This window comes from Cetorhinus maximus, chromosome 19 (assembly GCF_964194155.1).
Source record: "Cetorhinus maximus chromosome 19, sCetMax3.hap1.1, whole genome shotgun sequence".
Taxonomy (NCBI): Eukaryota; Metazoa; Chordata; class Chondrichthyes; order Lamniformes; family Cetorhinidae; genus Cetorhinus; species Cetorhinus maximus.
This window is the reverse complement of record NC_135897.1, coordinates 11,360,978-11,379,681: the sequence shown is the minus strand read 5'-3', so window position 1 is coordinate 11,379,681 and position 18,704 is coordinate 11,360,978. Positions and strand designations below refer to the sequence as shown.

General features: G+C 43.0%; 2 protein-coding genes across 2 annotated transcripts in view; one reads left to right on the top strand and one right to left on the bottom strand.

Moving 5' to 3' along the window:
• Positions 1-4,553, top strand: part of pask (PAS domain containing serine/threonine kinase) — a 53,080-nt gene extending 48,527 nt beyond the window's left edge. Inside the window, exons 18-19 of the mRNA XM_078563493.1 lie at positions 892-1,035; positions 2,214-4,553. Of these exons, the coding sequence (XP_078419619.1) occupies positions 892-1,035; positions 2,214-2,455 (386 nt within the window). The 3' untranslated portion in view covers positions 2,456-4,553. The remainder of the gene's footprint in view (positions 1-891; positions 1,036-2,213) is intronic.
• mterf4 (mitochondrial transcription termination factor 4) lies at positions 3,268-16,970 on the bottom strand. The gene is made up of 4 exons (XM_078563494.1): positions 16,882-16,970; positions 15,322-15,841; positions 10,857-11,041; positions 3,268-7,403 (listed from the first exon to the last, which is right to left on the bottom strand). Exons 1-4 carry the CDS (start codon positions 16,912-16,914, stop codon positions 7,041-7,043), a joined length of 1,101 nt encoding a protein of 366 aa, XP_078419620.1. The 5' UTR covers positions 16,915-16,970; the 3' UTR covers positions 3,268-7,040.
• Between the last annotated feature and the right edge of the window lie 1,734 nt (positions 16,971-18,704).

The following is an 18,704-nucleotide window of genomic DNA, read 5'->3' as shown; positions in this document are numbered from 1 at the left end:
TATTGACCTTTCCCACCACCCTCGGATCTATGGACAAGCACTCCAAGGTCCCTCTGTTTTTCTACACTTCTCAGTCTCCTACCATTTATTGTGTAATCGTTTGCCTTGTTACTCTTCCCCAAATGCATTACCTCACTACTCTGGATTAAATCCCATTTGCCAATGTGCTGCCCACCTGACTAATCCATTGACATTTTCCTGCAGTCTACAGCTTTCTTCTTCATTATAAATCACACAGTCAATTTTTCTATTGTCTGCAAGCTTAATCATATCCCCTACATTCCAATCCAAATCAATCCAAGGGACCTAGTACTGAGCCCTGCGGAAGCTGACAGATTAATGAAGGCTTGAAAAAAGCACTTTTTGCTTGTCACATTCTATTGTTACACCCCAGTCATTAGTTATTTGTGGTCTGACTAAGGCAGCTTCTGATCGCATTCTCCCTTCTCCCAAGCCATTCTGTCTTTGCTTCTCTCTTCAATGCTCCATATGATGATCTATTGTTCAGGTGGTCCAGAAATATCCTCGTTTTCCCTTCCATCTTTCCTTTTACAGCTCTTTTACTATCCCATCACTTCTCCGAACAGCCTCAGTTGTCATCAAGCAGCATTTTGTCTGACTCTAAGTAAAGCTACAGGACATCTAGTCATTTATTATGCAATTGAAATACGTAATGCAGGCAAGCAAGTAATGGATTGTCAGGGAATATAAGGATACACAACATATAGTACTTTCCCTTAGCAACGCCACAAGTGGTCAATCAACGGATGAAGAAAATAAAAATGGTGAACGTGCATAGGGCCAAATATAATGCTCTCATTCATTGGTGCAGTTACCCAGGTTTTGAGGGCCGCTGAATTCTTCCTTTTGTTTTTCTTCTCTTTTCTGCAGAATTTATAAATCTGGTGTCCCGTATGCTGCAGCCTGATCCTCTCCAGCGCCTGAGTCTAGAGGAACTATTGAAGAACCCGTGGGTGACGCAACCAGTCAACCTGGCACTCTACACCTGGGAGGAGGTGTACTCCAGCAAAGGAAGTGAGTGTGGGACTGGAGTCCTTTTATATACAGCTGAGAATTGAGCAAGTGCCACCTTGCTTTTGGGTAAAGGGAGCAGGTCTGATAGGAACTGATGTCGCACTAAGTTCCAGTATAAGATGAAGAAGATTTTACCCTCCCAGAATATTAACATAATCTTCTAGATTTTAAATAAACTCGGCAGCCTGGTCTCAATCACGCCACCTAATAGTTTATTCCAACAGTGAATCCCCCCTAGGTAAAGCATTTTATTCTGGGTCTTGGCTTAAATGTTGTCACTCACTAAGTATTTTGAGCTTCTTGCATTTAGTGGTGTCTCAAACTGCTCAAATATAGTAGAGGTGTAGCAATTGTACAACCTTGTGATCTGAACTGGACAGTTGCATCTTGTACCTTTCCAATTGTTTCAAAGGCAGACCCAGAAACCACTTGGTAAGACCATGGACATATCGAACAATAGTTATAATCAGACTCATTTAATTCAATTAGCCTTCATGTCAAAATACAAAATAAGGACGAAATGACACTGCCCCATGTTGGTGGGTCATCTTACATACTTAAATAAAATAACTCCTGACTGCCCTCCTGAAATTTTCTTCTGAGCAGGCTAAAGGTTGCTCTTGCAGCTTTCAGTTCAAAGACTGTGCAGAGTGCTTATACCTCTCTGTTGATTTTTTTTTATGTGCCTGTATCCAGAGGCCGAGGGGAAGAGTTGCCAGACCACTCCCTAGCAAGTGTCTAGATGCTAGTTTTCCCAACACAATGGGTGTGTGGGTTGTTTGTTGATCACCAACACAAGCAAACAAATTGCTAATTATTTACAATCTATGAAGAGTCTATATTGAAGCTTTGCTCATTAGCATGATTTTTAAAAATTTGTGTAAATACACATTGCTTTTAGAAAATCTCTGAATACTTTGTCCCAAATCCTTGCTAAGGTAAAATCTTTAAACATCTCAATGTGATTCTGGCACTGAGTGGCAAAGCGAAAAAAGGTTGTTCCATTCCATAGCACTGATATCTCCTACCTTACAAAGCATGAAGTACCCACTCAAGGACCTCCTGGTGGAACCTAGCTCATTTTATATGCTTCTGGTATGCAATTGCAACAAGAACAGGAAAGGGGAAATAATGTGTTCAATAATAACCAAGTAACCTTTGCTACATTTTGTAAACAGGACTGTCTAGAAGCTGCTCTGCTATGGCTGGAGAGAACAGCAGAGAATTCATTCCCTTGAAGTTTGCAGGCAGTGGGAATGAAGTGTGTGCTAATGAGGATCACTGTGCTGATCACCTCCAGAGTGAACATGGATATTGTGAGCCACATGGGAGTGATGAAGAGAACATGGATCATGAAACACTGCCATTGTCTGCAGAGCTCCAATCTGACCTCCTGGAATACCTGCTTAGCCAGGACTGAGAGACATTCTTGTACTGAAAACCAGGTGCAGGGTACTTGCAGTCTCACTTATTTTAAGTTCCTTTTTCTTAATTCATTTTATTTTCATCCTGTAAGGTGCATATAGTAGTGTGGGGATCAGTGGGGCCTGCCGCAGTCCTGCGAGTCCAGTAACATGCTGTGGGATTAGTGAGGTCTTGCTGTGCATCAGAGAGGCTAGTAATATGCTGTTGGGATCTGCTGCACTTCCATGAACATAGCACCATGCTGTGGCAATCACTTAACTTCTCTCCTTGATCTACTTTTAATCTGAAGGCAGCAAATTCTTGCTTGGGTATGACTCCTGAGGTAGCTGCAGCCCACACTTAGCCCGAGCTATCCTTTATCGGTGAGCCTAGACTAGAAGTGTCAGCAAGTAAAATAGCCTCTAGGCAGAGTCAAATGTAACTCCCTTACTTGCACTTTGAGCAACAATTGAACACCTCTTGCCCTGGGATACTGAGCCATATGTTCACCACGTCTCCCCAGCTGGAACTTCTTAATTCTGTATAGGCCAGGCAATGAAAATCCAGGGGCCTTCAGATTAGTGATGCTGTTGATTTAAGGACCCCTGGGTTTAATCCATGAAGATTTTCCTTCCAATTTTCTGTTTAATTAGGGAGCTCATGTTTAACTGGTTACAGCAGATTAGCTGTCTCTGACATGGAGACTAACATGCATTACCAGTAGAAATGGAAACCTGATCTCCCTGAAAGTGCCTTAGTGCAGAAATAAATGTTAATATGAAGAGTTACTTACAGCATCCTAAAGAGATTCCAAGCAGAAGCAGCTGATTACTGGATATGCTATTAACCATTTTATTTAGTAGGTATATAAAGGTTGTGAGCATATTTGTAATGGTATGTTTTTAAAGTTTAACACTGCTGTATTGACATACTTTATAGTTCTATTACATTTCAGTAACATTGGATTTATACACGTTACAATTGCGCAGAACACTCCTGCATGTCATCACTCAAGAATATTCAAACTGCTTGTTATTAAGGTCTAATGTTAAGGATGCTGAGCACCAGTGAAACACCTCATCATATTTCTGACCCCAGTAACATTATTTTCACTCTCTGCAACCATTCACATAAGTAATGAATACAAAGGAATTGTCATCAGTATTTACTGATAAAATTACATTAGAGATCCTTTAGTTAGATTTATGAGTTAAGCCTTTTATTTTGACTTGCACCATCCAGCGTGTAGTGCTTTTTGTCACCCGGAGCCTGGTTGTTTTTTGTCTGATTATATGCCATCTGAATGACTGCTTGGTATCCGCTTTGAAGCGATAACCAGACAGCTACTCGTTACACACGCTGTATGGCCCTCAGCTGTGGTTGATCTATACTCTGCGTGATTCCTAATCCATAAAGTTTCTTTTGCAACCCTCCGGGTTGGGCCAGAGTTTGTAGCTACATGACCCTTGCAGTTAGAACAATTGAATTCATCTGAGATTGAGAAGCTGAGGTGAAGTCAGATTTCATTTGAGATCATCTGTGATACAGTTGCTGTACTTTAGATTTCCTGTTGACAACATATCAGTGCCAATCCCTAAAAGTGCATGCTTTCAGCAATACTCGTGTACCAAAACTTACCAATATCCTGCACGGTTCTGTTTAATTCTCATTTTATTAATGTCAGTTCAGTTATAAAATGCACTTGTTCAAGGTTTACAGCCACTGGGGGAACTAATGCTTCCTATTCTGTAATACTCAAAACCGAATCCAGTAAATTTCTCCAATTGTGGCTGATTTCTTGTTACAACTCTTAGTGTAAAATAAACAGAGGATTGAATGGCCCTGACATTTAGTGATGGAAGCAATTATCTCTCTTCATTATGGGGGTGCATGTAGCCACGACAGCCAACATCACTTTGTCCCAGATTAAAGACCTATAGTAAAGTTGCCACTTTGCATTGCTTTAGTATGGAATAAATTAATAAAGTTATTTTAAATTAATATATAATATTTTTGTGCACTATTGTGACACTAGTCTAGTATTCTGACAACTAATTTTGTACTAGCAGCTGGTTTCGCTTCTATTCCTTTAAATAAAAGCAACTTGGCTAACAGATTGCTAAACTTTGCACTACATATTTACCTAAGGAAATAAATGTTCAGCTTTTCTTTAGTTGAATGAACACAACCATCTCGTGATCAACGCAAAGATGGACTATTGCTATCTTGTTTATATCTCGTAATACTATGTTATATAAAGATTCCTTGCATGTTGGGAGAACACTATAGATGCAATATTTATCTTCTGAATTACATATTTTCATGTTAGAAACAATGAGATAAACAGCGATGTGGTTTACATAGCCACCTCATGGGAATGTGCAGGATTTGCTGTCCAACACTTGCATTCAAAACGTGACACTAAATCTGTTTAGTCTGGGGAGATCTGTGTTGATCTACTGCAAACTCCTGTGGAATTTAAAAGCTCAGTTGAAGTTTGTGGGGACTTAGCTTCAGCCCATCTTGAAAGATGGTGATGTTTCCTGACAGATCCTGAACTGTCTGTAGCATTGTCATGAAAACAATATCACAAATACTTTTGTTAAATACATTTGTAAAATAACCAGGTAGCATGTAATTGTATAGTGGACAGTGTAACACACAGCTGCTGTAGTCATAGGTTTGAATCGCATTACCTGGCTCAAGTGTGACTAATTTTATTCATCAGGTCCCTTCTGCCTCATGAAGGATTAACTATGCTCACCTTGTCTCTGCCTACATGGAGGTAGTTGCTGACTGACATGGGGGTTTGTGACAGTCAGTCTGGATACAGCCCTTGCACCTACGACAGGGTGAATGTAATTAACCATGATGGGAGGAAGGAGAAATCCATCACTTCTATCTAAAACACCACAGCAATGAATCCAGCTTGCAAAGACATGGGGACTAGGAATGGCAATTTGACAGATCCTGACCAGGATAAATCATTGTGAATTGTCACTCCATCATTTAGTAAGCTGTGGGGCACCTTGAGCAATATAAAGTTACCACAGCATAAGGATACCAAATGCAAATGTTGTGTCATGGTCTACATACGGTGATGTGTGTAGTTCAGGACCTACAAAATCTAATTGTGCATCTAACTAGTCTGGTAAGAACTGTCTTAGTCATTATCCTCTGCTTGCCAAACATCTGTTGGGATTACTATGTGGCATCAAAATTATCAATTGAAATCTATTCTATATTTCATAAAGATTCCAAGTGCCTGCATGGAGTATTTAATGTACCTCTTTGTCCTTTACTCAAATTACATATTTTTGTATTTATGCTGTGTGAACAGTAAAGCTTATTTTGAAAAAAATCTGCTTTTTAAAAAATATATATATATAATTATATTAATGTCTTTTCCTCATTTGTGAGAGTTGTGGTCACCTGTAGTAGCATCAATTTATTTCAAAAACATTCCAAACTACACAGCTACATCACATTCCTGGAGATGATTACCTTATCCAGGTAAAGCTTGTGTCACAGTGATGGGGTAACTGTTTGAAAGAGAAAGGGCTTGCATTAATGTAATACTTTAACTCAAAGTAGTTTACAATTACTTCAGTTGCAGTCAGTGTTGTTTTGCAGGCAAATATGGCAGCCAATTGGACACAAGAAGGTCCCACCAATGTCAGTTGAGAGGACTGCATGACTGGTGGTGTTGATTGGGAGAAGAACGTTGTTGTCTTTGCAGACGAGCCTGGCACAAGATCTTTATATTGACCTGAGCAGATTCATCAGAGAAACAGCACTGGGGTACAAACCTAGTTCTCAAAGGCTGGAGTGGGGCTTGAACCTGTGACCTGACTTAACACACCGTGTACTACCAACTTAGCTAAGCTGACTTTATTTTTCTAAATTTCCATTCAAATATTGTTGCCAATTCATATCACTATTAATTATTTCACAAATGCCCTTGTCTGGATCTCTGAACCCGATGGTGTTTAATTATATAAATAGGATGCATTCACTTTAATGATTCATATCGGTTCTCCCATAACATATCTCACTTTGCTGTTGCTCACTTATCACAGGCTTGTTCCTGTAGTTTGTGATGTTCCCAGTAGAAAATGAATGGTGATGCTTAGCTGCAGCAAAGATCTTGCTTCAGCTTGCTTCAAAATGTAGTTTGATCCTTTGTTCTGAAATGTAGAAAATAATACTCAGCACATAAACCTTGATAAGATTTAGCAATTCACTGAATTAGCTAGTGATTTTTAATAATAGCCAATCTCATTTAGTAATTCGTGACTTTTCCTTCCAAATGAAATAGTGGAAATATAGAAGACAGCTCAGCATTTCCGGCTAAACCTTTTTTCCTTTTTTGGTTCTCAGCAATTCTTTCTACCATTTCTGTTTATAATTACATTCTGCCATTTTTAAAACCTGATTGAAACAGGCTTTGTGTATAAAGTCTAGCAAAGAACAGCGTTTGTTTTTTCAAAAAAGGTTATGAATAATCCTTGTGTTTTTTATTAATGAGTTTTAACTGGTTTCTTTCAAACCCCAATTTCATCACCAGTAGCTCTAATCCTTTTCTGGAACCTAACCCTTTATCACTTTCCCTGAAGCGGTCCTTCATCCTCCTCACTGCTGTACTCAGAGTCTTCTTCATCTTCCCATTCTGAGGACTCAAGTTCTTCTTTCTCAACCTCCTCACGACTCAGTAGCTTCTTAAAGATGTCAAACTCTTCCCAGGATGACCTGGCCACTTTAGCTAGGAAATGGTCCTCGCTGGTGGTGAGTATGTCCTTCGCTTTTGGATTGATGATCTGAGTCTGTCCTTTCTTATCTGGAGTCTGGTAAAATCCTAGCCGTTCCAAGAAGATGTGACGCTGCTTCAGTTCTTCCAGTGACATCCGGAATAATCCTGATTTTGTCATTTCCGATTGTTTTATTCCCATTCGGAAATAGGCATACTGTGGGGGAAATATGGACGGCAAAGTTAAAGTAGCAACAAAAATATGGGTCCACAAGTGCCAATATCTATGACAATCTGAAAGAAGTCATACATTTTTGGAAGGGGGAAGATGGAATTTTGTGATGGAGAACAATATCAGTACTGTGAATTAAATATCTTTCTCTCTTTGCCAGCATCTCATTATATGTATGTAGCCCAGAGTTCAGAATCCTGTCATATTGCTTGACTCTAAGCTCAGCTTTTATCCCACATCTGATTTTTCATCTGCATCATCCACCTCTGAGCTATATTTTAATTCCTGCCTATCCCCTCACTAGACTTCTCTAGGATTTTGCTTGCTGGCTTCCCTGTTTATACCATTCATAAACTTACAACCAGGATTCCACAGTCACCTGCCCTCGCCAAGATTCACTGGTTTCCCAGGAGTTAGAGCATCCTGCCCATGCTTTCAAATCCCTCATTGCTTTGCCCCTCCCTATCACTGATCTCCAGCCCATGTCCTTGCGCACACTATCCAGTGCTCTACAGCTTACTACTTCAACACCCTGCTGTTTCATCAAGGACTGCTCCTTCCTTTTGGTATTCTTGTAAAATCTGCACCTTGCCACTTCCTTCCCTCCTTAAGAATCTCAGCATCCATTCAATATGTACTGCCCTGTAAAAGTCTTTTTAAATATAATTAACACTAGGAATCCAAGTTGTTACTTGCAGGATCCTGCCCCTTTCGCATTTATCTCAGAAAAGCATATCCTGCTATACCACTGAATTTTACATTTCAGAAAAAGGGCACTTGGCTCATTGTGCAGGTGCTGACTTTCTGAAAGATCTCTCCTCTGTTTAACTGCCCTTTCCCTAACCATTTAAACATTTCCTTTTTCAAACATTTATCCACTTCTGTTTTAAAAACTTACAGATAACATCATTTCTGGGAAGCATTCTATGTCCTCGTAACCTTCAGTATTTAAAAATAATATCCCATTCTCTGTGTTTTGTGTTGATGAATTTATGCCTATTAGTAACTGAATCATCAACCAATTAAAACTTCTAGAATGAAAGACTTGCATTTATGTAGCACCTTGCATGACCACAGGACGTCCCAAAGTGCTTTACAGACGATTAAGTACTTCTGAAGTATAATCACTGTTGTAATGTAGGAAATTTGGCAGCTAAATTGCACACCGCGAACTCCCAAAAACATCAATGTGATAATGACCAGATAATAAGTTTTTTGTGATGTTGAATTCCCAGCCTCTGACCTGCTCTCGTAGCCACAGTATTTATATGGCTGGTCCAGTTCAGTTTCTGGTCAATGGTAACCCCACCCCCCCAGGATGTTGATAGTCAGGAATTCAGCAATGGTAATGCCATTGAATGTCATGGGGCAATGGTTAGATTCTCACTTGTTGAAGATGGTTATTTCCTGGCACTTGTGTGGTGTGAATGTTACTTGCCACTTATTGTTCCACTTATCCTAAATATTGTTCAGGTCTTGCTGCACATGGCTATGGACTGCTTCTGTATCTGGAGTCACGAATGGTGTTGCACATTGTGCAATCATCAGGGAATATCCCCACTTCTCAGCTTATGATGGAAGGAAGGTAATTGATGAAGCAGCTGAAACTGATACAGAAAAGATTTTCATTCCCATACTGGCGGTTAAACCCAGGCCCCCTGGGTATAAAGCAGGAATTCTAACCGCAGGACCATATGGAAAATATTTTAAATTTGAGCAACTCCATGGGATCATTCTGTTCTACAGAAAAATATAGGTTTCTGATCATAACTAAAGCTTCTCAGAGTAGTGTGATAATTCCATTTTGTAATTCTCATAACCTAAGACAGCCAAGTGAACAATTTCTGGTGTGTATTCATGCCATCTAGGACAAAGGTTGACATTGCCATGCTCACTTCTGAAGCCCAATGTAGGGAGCAGAGATATTTGTTTCTCAGGCTGGGCATGAACCCAGTACCAATATTTTCCTGCACATTACATCAGCCAGCACACTGGTGTACAAGCATTTTTGCTTATGACACCCAACTTCTCCATGGGCAGTACACACTGATGGAGGGTGCAGGCCAACTTACCCATCTGCCCAAGAGTTGGTCATGATCTTAGTTGGGGAATATTTACATGTAATGACATGTTATTTGGAAAAATATTTAAAGTCTGGTATTCGTAACTTAAATTTGAATAAGATCAAAAGAAATAGGAACAGGAGTAGGCCATTCAGTCCCTCAAACATGCTTTGCCATTCAAGAAGGCCTCAACTCCAATTTCCTGCCTGCCCCCATAACTCTTGACTCCCTTGTCGATCAAAAATCTAATTCAGCCTTGAATATATTCAATGACCCTGCCTCCACTGCTCGCTGGGATGAGAATTCCAAAGACTAACGCCTTCTGAGAGAAGAAATTCCTCCTCATCGCTGTCTTAAAAGGGAGACCCCTTACTCTGAAACTGTGCCTCCTGGATCCAGTTTCCCCCACAAGGGGAAACATCCTCTTTGCATCTGCCCTGTCAAGTCCCCTCAGAATCTCATATGTTTCAATAAGATCACCTCTCATCCATCTAAACTGCAATGAGTATAAGCCCAACCTTTCCTCGGAAGACAATCCCCTCATCCCAGGAATCAGCTTTGTGAACCTTCTCTCCACCACCCCCTTACAATAGATACCAACATTCCATTTGCCTTCCTAATTACTTGCTGTACCTGCACGTCAACTTTGTGATTCATGTACAAGGACATCCAGATCCCTCTGTACCTGAGCATCCTGCAGTCTCTCCATTTAAATAACATTCTGCTTTTCTGTTCTTAAAAACAAATTGGGAATTTGTGTAGCACCCTCACATCTCAAACTTGCCAAAGTGCTACATACAGAATGAAATAGATTGTCCAGTTATTGTTATGTGGAAAGTATGGCAGACATTTTCTCAATAAAATGCAATAGAGAGCAATAAGATGAATTAATTACATGTTTGTGGAACTTTGTTTTGGTGGTATTGGCTGAGGGTGGAATGTTGACCAAGGCACCAGGAGAGAGATCCATCCTCTTAAAGCAGTGTCTTGCGGTTTTTAACATTTATTTGAGCAGGAAGATGTCCTAAGAACTGGAAATTTTTTTTTTAAAATCCACAAAACATAATGGTGGCAACAATCAAGATTAATGTCTTATTGAATGTCACTTGCCACAGAGTAAGATGCGAGGGATTGAATCCCAGATGCTACAGCTCCAAGGCTTTTGAACAGAAAGCATAAGTTTTTAACTCTTCCCATTAAATATTTCCTAGTGAAAGTACAATTTTTCACAAACACCAAATTTGAAATCTATACAACTTCATAAAGGATTATCCATCAGAATAATTTTGCAATATAGCTGATAAGGGGCAAGAGAATGCATAAATACAACAGGATCGTCTAACACAAGAGAGACTTAAGAGGATGTATCTGTTACCTGGAACTTGTATTCCAATTCTTCAGATTTCTCAAAAAGGACGTTGGGTGAAGTCTGGAGGATTTCTGTTATCTGCTGACCTGTGAAAATACACTTGTCTTTCAAGAAACGCACTGTGTTGTTCACCTGCTTTGCAGAGAGGTTCAGGATCTGTGGGGATTGCAGCAATACACGTTGTAGACTGCCTAGAGAAAAGGAAACGCACACTGAGAATCCGTAACAGGGCCTGCAGAGTGTTCCAGCACATAACATATTTCTGCAGTCTGATACTATGCATTATCACAAACACATCATCACTCAATACATATCATGCTTAGCCAACTTGATAGAATTTTTTGAAGTTACAGGATGGGTAGATAAGGGTAGCGCAGTGGAAGTCATATTTATTTGGCTTTTCAAAATGCCTTTGATGAGGAACTGTGGCTGAGAAGACAGACTAAGGTCACGGGCTAAGGACTCATGACTAACGTCACAGCATGTTGGATCATGGGACATGGAGCAGAATGGAAACAAACTGGCTACAAAATGACTCAGGAATCAGAAGCATAATTTCAAAATTTGCAGATGACGACACCAAATTGGAAGAGTATCATTAATAGAAAAGAGGACTGGACTCCCTAGCTACCAACTCTATCCCTCTCCCTGGGAACAGCCTGAGATTAAGTCAGTCTGTTTGCAACTTTAGTGTCACATTTAACCCTGAGATGAGCTTCCGACCTCATATCTGTGCCATCACGAAGGCCGTCTTTTCTCAGTTCTGTAACATCAGTTGACTCTGCCTATTTCAGCTCATCTGCTGCTGAAACTTTCACCCATGCCTTTGTTACCTCTAGACTCGACTATTCCAATGCACTCTTGGCTTGTCTCCCTCATTCTACCCTCCATAAACTTAAGGTTATCTAAAACTCTGCTACTTACAGCAAGTCCCATTTCCCCTATCAGCCCGGGGGGTTTGGTGGGGGGGGGGGTGAAAAATTCAGACTGACTACTAATACGAGTATAGCATGTCGTGGCTGAAAAGGGGGGATGACTATACACTGAGTTTATGCAAAAGCATGATTTTGGGGGGGGGGGGCAGAAAAATTGGGTTGTCTTATACATCAGGTCAACTTATATGCCATGATCTTGGTACTCCTTGGAAAATAAGTGTCTAAATAGGGTAGAGAAACAGATGCATCTGGGAGTCCACATTGGCAAATAGCTAAAAAAAATAGGGACGCAGAAATGAGAAGTTATACCTATCAGGAAAGATCGGAATTTCCCCCAGAAAGATGGGACTCTTTCTCTAGAAAAAGAGAACACTGAGGGGAGACCTGATAGAGGTCTTTAAACTCACGAAAGGGTTTGATAAGGGGTACACAGAATCTCAGAATTGTTACAGTGTAGGGGGCTATTCGGCCCATTGTGTCTGCACCGGCTCTCACTTTGTGCCGATCTCTTGCCTTTTCCCCGTAACCCTGCACGTTGTTTCTATTTAAATAATCATCCAATGCCCTCTTGAATGCCTCAATTGAACCTGCCTCCACCACACTTCCAGGCAGCGCATTCCAAACCTGAACTACTCGCTGTGTGGAAAAGTTTTTTCTCACCTGGCATTTGCTTCTTTTTGCAGAAGATGTTTCCATTTGTGTGTGAGGCCAGAAGCAGGGGCTTAAATATATGATAGCTACTAATAAATCTAATAATGAAGCAAGGGGAAATGTCTTCATCCAGATAGTGGCTAGAATGTGGAACTTGTTACCACAGGGAGTGGTTGAGGACAGTAGCATTGATACATTTAAGGGGACGCTCGGCAAACACGAGGGACAAAGGAATAAAGGGGCTCCAGGAAGAAGGGTGGGAGGAGGCTTATGTAGAACAGAAACCCGGCCAAATGGCTTGTTTCAGTGCTGTAAGTACTATGCAACTAGTGTTATTCTAGGTAGCGCAAGCACATTGTCACAAGGATGGATTGCAACAATGCACTCACATAAACATAGTTACTCGAGTGCCACACAGTTATTCAATGCAGTGCCACAGGGAGTCGCACATCAACACAACACACCATTACATGTGCCCATCATTCCTGTGAGTTTATAGCGTATATTATCGATATAATCCATATGAACATACAAATTAGGAGTAGGCCACTCAGCCCGCTCTGCCATTCAATAAGATCATGGCTGATCCAATTGTAACCTCAACTCCACATTCTCACCTACCCCGATAACCTTTCACCCCCTTCCCTTATCAAGAATCTATCTACCTCTGCCTTAAAAATACTCAAAGATTCTGCTTCCACTAAGATAAAAGCAAAGAACTGCAGATGCTGGAAATCCAAAACAGAAACAGAAATACCTGGAAAAACTCAGCGGGTCTGGCAGCATTGGCAGAGAAGAAAAGAGTTGACGTTTCAAGTCCTCACGACCCTTCAGCTGAACTAAGTAAAAATAGGAAAGGGGTGAAATATAAGCTGGTTTAAGGGGGGGGGGGGTTGTTGGGACAAGCAGCCAGTAGGTGGAGATAACCAAAAGATGTCACAGACAAAAGGACAAAGAGGTGTTGAAGGTGGTGATATTATCTAAAGGAATGTGCTAATTAAGAGTAGAAAGCAGGACGAGCAAGGTACAGATAGCTCTACTGGGGGTGGGGTGAAGGAATACTAAAAGGTAGAGTTAAACAATGGGTGGAAATACATTTAAAAATAATGGAAATAGGTGGGAAAAGAAATATCTATATAAATTATTGGAAAAAACAAAAAGGAGGGGGAAGAAACGGAAAGGGGGTGGGGATGGAGGAGAGAGTTCAAGATCTAAAATTGTTGAACTCAATATTCAGTCCGGAAGGCTGTAAAGTGCCTAGTCGGAAGATGAGGTGCTGTTCCTCCAGTTTGCGTTGAGCTTCACTGGAACAATGCAGCAAGCCAAGGACAGACATGTGGGCATGAGAGCAGGGTGGAGTATTGAAATGGCAAGTGACAAGGAGGTCTAGGTGATGCTTGCAGACAGACCGAAGGTGTTCTGCAAAGCGGTCACCCAGTCTGCGTTTGGTCTCTCCAATGTAGAGGAAACCGCATTGGGAGCAACGAATGCAGTAGACTAAGTTGAGGGAAGTGCAAGTGAAATGCTGCTTCACTTGAAAGGAGTGTTTGGGCCCTTGTACGGTGAGGAGAGAGGAAGTGAAGGGGCAGGTGTTGCATCTTCTGTGTGGGCATGGGGAGGTGCCGTGGGAGGGGGTTGAGGAGTAGGGGGTGATGGAGGAGTGGACCAGGGTGTCACGGAGGGAACAATCCCTACGGAATGCCACCAGGGGGGGTGAAGGGAAGATGTGTTTGGTGGTGGCATCATACTGGAGTTGGCGGAAATGGCGGAGGATGATCCTTTGAATGCGGAGGCTGGTGGGGTGATAAGTGGGGACAAGGGGGACCCTACCATGTTTCTGGGAGGGAGAAGATGATGTGAGGGCAGGTGCGCCGGAGATGGGCCGGACACGGTTGAGGGCCCTGTCAACCACCGTGGGTGGAAAATCTCGGTTAAGAAAGAAGGAAAACATGTCAGAGGAACTGTTTTTGAAAGTGGCACAGATGCGCCGGAGGCGAAGGAACTGAGAGAATGGGATGGAGTCCTTACAGGGAGCGGGGTGTGAGGAGCTGTAGTCGAGGTAGTTGTGGGAGTCGGTAGGCTTGTAATGGATATTGGTGGACAGTCTATCACCAGAAATTGAGACAGAGGTCAAGGAAGGGAAGGGAAGTGTCAGAGATGGATCATGTGAAAATGATGGAGGGGTGGAAATTGGAGGCAAAATTAATAAATTTTTCCAGGTCCTGACGAGAGCATGAAGCAGCACCGAAGTAATCAATGATGTACCGGAGAAAGAGTTGTGGGAGGGGGCCGGAGTAGGACTGGAACAAGGAATGTTCCACACACCCCATAAAGAGACAGGCATAGCTGGGGCCCACTGCCACTGCCTTTTGAGAATGAGTTCCGAAGACACTCACCCTTCTGAGGGAAAACATTTCTCCTCACCTCTGTCTTAAATGGGTGACCCCTTATTTTTAAACAGTGACCCCTAGTTCTAGATTCTCCCACAAAAGGAAACATCCTCTCCACATCCACCCTGTCAAGACCCCTCAGGATCATATAATCCATGTCCTTCAGCATGTTAAACACCGCAATCATGTCTTCCAATAAGTTTTGTTCCATAAATCTCTCATTAACAGTAGGAGCCCTGTGTATAGAGAGACCCTCCTCAGGCAGCTGGGGAAGCTCAACACCCCAGAGGCAACAGACGGCAATGGTTCATGACAAAGAGAAACCAATGCAGAATAGGCAGCAAGATAAGACACAGAGAACGTGACCCCTACTGTAGATGCACCAGGCTTACGATATCTAATTAACATCTTCATATGATGTATACTTCCTGCACAATGTACTGTACTAAAACCAGCCAGATCTGCAAGTGAAACAGGTAGTAACCATTACCTTACCTTCTCCCAGCCCATGCTTCTGCAGGTTGTCAATGCGCGACTGAAGTTGATGGTCCTTTGCTCCAAACAGTTCTGGACATTTCTCCAGGACCTTGAGGGTGCTGCTTGGGTTTAGGCCAAGGAGGCTGAGCATGTAAAGTACAGGAAGGCTCTTCTGTGGAGGCTGTACAGCAATACTGGGATTCAAAGCAAGCAGCTGCTTCACCTGTACCTGGCTGAATCCGAGCTTCAGAATGGATTCAGCCACACTCACAAACCCTGAGGCATCGATGTCTGACTTTCCAAAATGTTTCGCAGCAGTTTGTCGGACAGCTTCCAGAAGCTCGGGTTTGATCTTTGGAGCTGAAAGGGAATTGGGTGAAGTTTTCTCAGACTGACTGAGAGTCCCGGCTGTAGAGAACCCACAAGAGATATATCTCCAAGGTCCTGCATTTTGAGCGTTGTATTTCTGTGTAGAGAGAAGTTGCCAATACCCAACAAGTGGCTGGATCCTTTGGAGGAAGCAATGCAAACGCACAGCCTGAAAGATAACAACAGGGTGAGGAAAGAAGGGGAATAGTCCAAATGCAGTTTTAACAAAAACAAACAGCATAGACTGGACATGAAGCCTGAAACCTTTGAAATCTCACTGTGCTAAACTCTCTTGAGGCAATGGAGAGACCCAGCAGGTTACATTCAGGGCTGACTGAATTCCATTTATCTATCACAATATCACTCATCTCATTACCAACCACCACAGGATTCACCTCCTCTTTTACTGAAGACCAGTGCAAAGTACTTATTAAATACCCACCCCCATGCACTGATTATCCTCCACACACACGCACCCCCTCACACGAGCTCCCACATTCAATCTTTTTACTGAAACATTTATAAATTACTTTAAACTGGAATCATCACCTTCAGTGTCGCCCTCCTCCCCCTCATCCTCAGCCCTCCCCCTCATCCTCAACCTTCCTCCCCCTCATCCTCAACCCTCTCCCTCATCCCTCCTCCCCCTCATCCTCAGCCCTCCCCATCCTCAACCCTCTTCCCCCTCATCCTCAACGTTCCTCCTCATCCTCAGCCTTCCCCATCCTCAACCCTACCCCTCATCCTCAACCCTACCCCTCATCCTCAACCCTCCCCCTCATCCTCAACCCTCTTCCCCCTCATCCTCAACCCTCCTCCCCCTCATCCTCAACCCTACCCCTCATCCTCAACCCTCTTCCCCTCATCCTCAACCCTCCTCCCCTCATCCTCAACCCTCCCCCTCATCCTCAACCCTCTTCCCCTCATCCTCAACCCTCTTCCCCTCATCCTCAACCCTCTTCCCCTCATCCTCAACCCTCTTCCCCCTCATCCTCAACCCTCCTCCCCCTCATCCTCAACCCTCCCTCATCCTCAACCCTACCCCTCATCCTCAACCCTCTCCCCCATCCTCAACCCTCCTCCCCCATTCTCCCTCAGTCTTCATCCTCCTTATTCATCCCTCTCTCTCCCTGTTCCCTCCTTCTCCTTCACCCTCTCTCCCCCCTCCCTCAATCCCCCCCCTCCCTCAATCCCCCTGTCTCCTCTCACCTGCTGTGTCACCTCTTTCAGCCTCCGGCTCATTGCTGCTCCCGCTCTATCTCCGTGTCCGTCCGTCACTCGGACTCTCCAACCACCCGTTCCCCGGGTAAATGTTCCGACCCACGAGCTAAGGTTCCTCCTGCTCCCAGCTGCTGCAGTGCGCCACCTGCTGGAGGGTCAATTTGTCTGCTTGTAAATACGGGGCCAGGGTCAGGCTTGGCTCTGCTGCCTCGATTGTGAAATGATCTATTGACAGTGGAGTTGTGCCACACTCTCTGAAATTGCCCCACAGCCCAAATTAGCATCTTCTGGGGAAGATGGGGATGAAGAGGAAGGAAAATTGATTTTAAAAAATGCTGCACTTTAGCTGAAACCAAAAAAAAGCATTAACCATAAAACAAAATTTGATAAAGAGCAATAATAAAATTCGAGCTTGATCTCCCCTCGAAGGGACAGTTTGCTCCGTTTTGCTTTCTTTATCCAAGAATATAGTGAAGTGTCAGGTAATGCATTTTTGTCAAAAGACCAGCCCATGGTTCTGTTGTCCCGGTTGCTCTCCAGCTGCAGTATGTCCACCTCCATGGGTGCAAGGAAAGCTGAGCTGGGCACATTCCCACTGGTCCTCAGCCCCTCCCTGGCATTTTGGGCCCTCTCCTGCAGGTCAGAAAATGGGAAAAGAATTATTATCCTTTTAGAAAGGACCATGCCTTTGTGGTTGTGCCACATCATGAGCTACCTAAATACAGCAGCTGGCATAATTCCCCATTCTGGCTCCTTCTTTCCAGATAACCACCCCCTTGTTGTCCAATTATATCATACTTGGTGGTTCACAGACACCTGGATGATGTGTAGATGAGGGGAGTGCAGTTGGTGTAGTCTACATCGACTTCAGTAAGGCTTTTGACAAGGTCCAGCATGGGAGAATGGTCAAGAAGGTAAGAGCCCATGGGATCCAGAGCAATTTGGCAAATTGGATCCAAAATTGGCTTAGTGGCAAGAGGCAGAGGGTGATAGTTGAAGGTTGTTTTTGCGATTGGAAGCCTGTGATGAGTGGTGTACTGCAGGGATCAGTGCTGGGACCCTTGCTGTTTGTAGTGTACATTAATGATTTAGACGTGAATATAGGAGGTATGATCAGTAAGTTTGCAGATGACATGATAATTGGTGGTGTTGTAAATAGTGAGGAGGAAAGCCCTAGACTACAGGACAATATAGATGGATTGGTAAAATGGGCAGAGCAGTGGCAAATGGAATTTAATTCTGAGCAGTCGTAGTCCTGTATGCTATCGCGTTTCAAGTGCTCATCTAATACTTCTTAAATGTTGTGAGGGTTCCTGCATCTACCACCCCCTCAGGCAGTGTGTTCCAGAGTCCAACCACCCTCTGGGTGAAAAATTATTCCTCAAATCCCGCTAAACCTCCTGCCCCTTACCTTAAATCTATGACCCTGGTTATTGACACCTTCGCAAATGGGAAAAGTTTCTTCCTACCTACTTATCTATGCCACTCATAATTTTGTACACCTCTACCATGTCTCCCCTCAGCCTTCTCTGCTCTAAGGAAAACAACCCTAGCCTATCCAGTCTCTCTTCATTGCTGAAACGCTCCAGCCTAGGCAACATCCTGGTGAATCTCCTCTGCACCCTCTCCAGTGCAATCACATCTTTCCTGTAGTGTGGCAACCAGAACTGCATACAGTACTCCAGCTGTAGCCTAACTAGCATTTTATACAGCCCCAACATAACCTCCCTGCTCTGATATCCTATGCCTCGACTGATAAAGGCAAATATCCCATATGCCTTCTTAACCACCTTATCTACCTGTGCTGCTGC

Coding starts and splice junctions, on each gene's coding strand:
- mterf4 (XM_078563494.1), bottom strand. CDS start 16,914: ATGAGCCGGAGGCTGAAAGAGGTGACACAGCAG. Junction 15,842..16,881: donor TGAAAGAGGTGACACAGCAG/GTGAGAGGAGAC, acceptor GTTATCTTTCAG/GCTGTGCGTTTGCATTGCTT. Junction 7,404..10,856: donor AATTGGAATACAAGTTCCAG/GTAACAGATACA, acceptor TTTCCCCCACAG/TATGCCTATTTCCGAATGGG.